The sequence below is a fragment of the Pygocentrus nattereri genome, chromosome 29 (assembly GCF_015220715.1).
Source record: "Pygocentrus nattereri isolate fPygNat1 chromosome 29, fPygNat1.pri, whole genome shotgun sequence".
Lineage (NCBI taxonomy): Eukaryota > Metazoa > Chordata > Actinopteri > Characiformes > Serrasalmidae > Pygocentrus > Pygocentrus nattereri.
The window spans coordinates 2679708-2684308 of NC_051239.1; the positions used below are offsets into that span (position 1 = coordinate 2679708).

A 4601-nucleotide genomic window follows, 5' to 3' on the forward strand; every position below is an offset into this window, starting at 1 on the left:
AAGTTCACGCCGCGTAAACGAAGCACCGCCACTCAGAAACCGGCTAATGACGGGTAGCATTACCCCGTTAGCCATTAGCGGTTAATACTACAAATATCTGCTGCTTTAATTGCTAATACCTTTAGCTCTTGATTGATCTTAAATAATTAGTTTTAGGACTTTATGCAAATTAAATTACAGCCACACGGATCCTTAACTTCAAATCTGAATTCCACAGTGTGGAGAAAGCCGGAGCGTGGCCGGTCGGTCAGGCCTGATCCGAGTCTCTTCCCTGCGACGCCTGCTGGTGCCGCAGGCCTCGGTGTGCGGCAGGAGCTCGGCGAGTCGAGGCGGTTGGAGTCTTCAGCTCTGCCCTGCCTCTGCTAACAGAAGGCGTGCGGTGGGCTCCCACCATGTGGGGCCCCTTCGGTTGAGCCAGCTGTTGCAGCAGAGCAGCTGGCGGGTGGTGGTGAAAGGCCGAGTTTCGCTTGGAACATCTGCAGCTCTTGTGTTGCAACTGCTCTGTGCGTCTGTCTCCCTGTCTGTCTCCACGGCTCTCAGTCAGACGGAGCAGCGAGTGGAATCGCAGCTTCCTGGGAGCCTAAAATAGACGGTTCTTCAAGGGTTCTTTAGTTATATAGAACCACAAGCTCTCAAATAACCCTTTGTATGCCTTAAGGGTTCTCTACATGGAGAGAAGGTTCAGCAGACCGATGGAGAATGTGATGTATGTGGTTCTATGCAGCACCAGAAAGGGTTCTAGTTTTCTTACGACATGAAGCCTGTTACAACAGAAGAACCTTTTTTGGTGCTTTTCAAAAGGCTCTAGAGTCCAGTGGCGGCGCTTTACTGCACTGCATTCCATTGCGCTTGGTGATGTAAGGCTTGGATGCAGCTGCTCAGCCATGGAAACCCATTCCATGAAGCTCTCTACGCTGTTCTTGAGCTGAGCTGAAGGCCACATGAAGTTTGGAGGTCTGTAGTGATTGACTCTGCAGAAAGTTGGTGACCTCTGCGCACTATACCCCTCAGCATCCGCTGACCGCTCTGTCATTTTACATGGCTGACCACTGGGTCACTCGCAGGAGCTCAGTGAATTCTTTCACTAATGTCTGTAGAAGCAGTCTGCAGGCCTAGGGGCTCTGCTTTATACACCTGTGGCCATGGAAGTGACTGGAACACCTGGATTCACTGATTTGGATGGGGGAGTGAACTTTTGGAAATAGTGTATGCAGGTCACCTGTGGTGTGGGCACTGATGCACCTCAAACCTTGACAGATGTTGGCTTTTACACCTTTCACTGTTAAAGGTATTTGGAGATTTTAGAATGGTGCATCTCAAACTTTGGATAGGAGTAAATGGAACCAGTCCCCCCCCCCCCCAAGGTAGTTTGAGTGTATCATGCGATGGTCAGTGCTTTGCAAGTACTGTAACATGCTTCATTGTGAACTGGACCCATTTAACTGGTGCTAAACACTGAACAAAAGCACTTCAGTATTTTTAATGTGGCTTTTTTGCTGTCCCAGCTGTCTGGAGTGTAAATGGGTGTATTGTACCCTGACAATGTATTGCAACATCTCCCACCTCACCAGGAGGTGCATCAGACCAACATTACACTTCAATGAGAGACACTGCAGTTTGCAGCAATAACCATCAGTATCGTTGATGCTGTGCAGCGACTGAGCTGTTCACTTCTGCACTATAACCTCACGTTCCTTCACAGTTTGGTGAGAACAGCACCAATAACTTGGAACACAACACAATTTTCAGTTTGAACACATTTATTAATATTTCAAGTTTCCAAGAGTTGTTTTTGCAGCGCCGCCATCTGCGGACACTGCATCGCAAACGTCCGTCACAATACAGAAAACAAGGATTAAACAGGTGAGGAACGTCACCCAAACGGGCCGAGCTCATGAACACGGAACTGCTGCAGTCCACGCTGGGCTGATCGGACAGCCTCCCGGTCAGCTTAACTATCCAGTCCACGCACGTTAATCAATCGTCTCCAAACCACAAGCAATAAAAGTCCTGCGTAAAGAAATAAAGCCGTCTTCAGCTTCCCCATCACCTCCACGGTCCTCCAGACAACACTTCCCGTAACACCTCCACAGCTCCTGATCAGCTTCCTCACAGCTCCTGCCCTCCGTCCTCAACCCCACCTTCCTCAGCATTGTCTCCACCAAGCGGCATCAGGCAAACAGCTTTTAGGCCACACCAGTCCATGGACCACATGCTTCCTTCGGCGCAGACTGACGCCCACATGCTGGTTCAGTCCGTCTCTGGATGGGATAATCCAGGATAATCCAGACAACTTCAGGACTCCGCAACCAGAAGTTTCACGTACTTTCCTGCCTTGTAAGCTCCCCGCAGCCTTCAGCGCTCTGGAAGTGTGATGGCAGGAACCCACTCGTACATGCCACGCCTCTCCTCACAGAACAGACTCAGCTTTTCCAAAGCTGGGTCCTTCCAGGATTCCAGGTTAGGGTTCTGTGGGGAAACAGGACCGTTTTAGCTCATCTTGCAGAGAGAAGGCAGCTAAACACTAAAGGAGTACTAATACAGCAAAAGGGTGGGAGGTACCAGTAACAGAGGGCCAGACTTTGGCATTTGACCTCATTACAGAACACCAACCAAATTAGCCTCAACCTGAAACGGTCACTACCAAGTGACTAACAGAGTGAAGGCCCAGCTGCTTCCCCAGAGTTAAACTGCTCAAACACCACCAGTCTGTGCTTAAGGCGGTCAGCATGCCTGGTGCAGCCCACCAGCCCATTAATAAAGCCTCCAGAAGCCCAGTTAATTCTGCAGCCTGACCCAGGGGTCAGCTAACGTACCGTTACGAGGATGCAGTGGGCGTCCTTTGGTTCTCCCGTCTCGTCGCTGCCCACAATGTCAGCGAGCCTGTCGATGTCACTGACCCGGACGATGTTGATGTCGTTGTCGAAGCAGAAGGCCTGGATGAGGGTGAAGTGTATCTGCAGGGCGATGTCGCACTCGTACTCCTCGTCTGTCGCCAGCACGCAGAACGCCACGCTGTCTGGGTCACTGTTTACAAAGACAAACGGACAGAAAGCACCATTAGAACCGACTCCAGAGCCGCCACCTTCGTATTCATACACACTTACTGAGGAACATGCAGAGTAATCACACACTGGTGGTTGACTAGGGGTTGCTATGGAAGCCCAGGTGGTTGCTAGGGTATTGCTAATGGACTGGTATTATCTTGGACTCTAGAGCAAGTTAGCGCCAGAAAAGCACCAGGAATATAAACGGGATCATTACAGGACACTTACACATTCATGACCTTCGCAGACTCGTAGACTCCAACTGTGAGACAGTCGTTCTTCTTGGCGGAGAGCAGCAGCTCCTCGAGTGCCGAACCTGCACTGCACATCCTGGAGGACAGGGAGACACGGGGGCGCGCATTAGACACACGGAAGCGCGCACTGAACCTCTTAAGGTTAACTAGTTACTACAAACTACCACGCAGCCAGTCTGAGACACGCCGCTATGAAGGAGTGATCCGCGTGTGCGCGCGTTAGAATAACGGGGGCGCGCATCTGCACCTCCTGCCTGAACCAAACGGCTCCGCTTCCCCAAAAGCGGATATATTACATTTAATAGGGACCGTTTTAGAAAAATGGCCACTAAAAAAAAGGACTGACGTGCAACCGTTTGCGATGAATTAGATGAAAATACGACCATCTTTGTTTCGTTAGCTCGGTTTAAGAATTTTAGAGAATAGGAAAACAAAGTTAACGCTAACTTGTACATTCGTACCGCCGAGCTGGCGTAACGGCAGCCAAACAAATGCTCAAGAACTCACCTATCGCTCGTATTAGTCCCGTTGTCTTGTCCACAAACTTCTTCAAAAGTCATGACTGGAAATCCAAGCCGATAATCCGCTTTATTCTCGATAAACCGTCCCGTTCAGCTCAGTTTAGCTCAGTTCAGCGCCGTGTCGCTCAGATCTGCTCCGCTCCCTCGGCCGTTTGTGAGCTTCTGCTACTTCTAGCAGGCTTTTATAGCCATCGCCTCAGCGCGGTTTCTACCGCCCTCAGCGCCGATAGGCTGCTCCTCTTTAAGGGCTGCGCTGTGATTGGCTAGTGGCTCATACAGTCTGCTCTCCTAGCAGATCTTAGCGCATGAGGTGAGACACGGCACTCTGATTGGACGAGGCCTCAGGCGTATGCAAATAATCGTGATTCCTGTAAACAGCCCACGTGGGATTTTTTTTTTTTTTTTTTTTTTACAAACCGAGCTGGCTAATTATTTATTTATAAAACACGTAAAAAACCCAAAAAAACAAAAAACAAAGCGCGTTTATTTGTGGATTAATATACAGAAAAAATCTGAATAAATTTTTAAAAAATGCGACGCCTTGGAATAGAGTTCAGAGAAATGTTATGTGTTTATTTATAATATATTTATTTGAAAATAACAATAGCTTTATAAATAAGAATAATTATTATTCATAAAAAACATATATATATATATATATATATAAATACGTGTATATTACACACTTTTTTTGACTTCGTCTCCTTTGATTTCTTCAAAGCAGCGGCGCCGCACTCTTTGTTTTGGTTTTCGGGGGGAAATAATGGGCACGCGCTGCA

At 48.5% G+C, this 4601-nt stretch overlaps 1 protein-coding gene across 1 annotated transcript; it reads right to left on the reverse strand.

Moving 5' to 3' along the window:
• Positions 1-1742: 1742 nt before the first annotated feature.
• On the reverse strand, positions 1743-3986 carry gadd45ga (growth arrest and DNA-damage-inducible, gamma a). The gene is made up of 4 exons (XM_017684895.2): positions 3809-3986; positions 3276-3377; positions 2817-3027; positions 1743-2469 (listed from the first exon to the last, which is right to left on the reverse strand). Exons 1-4 carry the CDS (start codon positions 3859-3861, stop codon positions 2356-2358), a joined length of 480 nt encoding a protein of 159 aa, XP_017540384.1. The 5' UTR covers positions 3862-3986; the 3' UTR covers positions 1743-2355.
• Between the last annotated feature and the right edge of the window lie 615 nt (positions 3987-4601).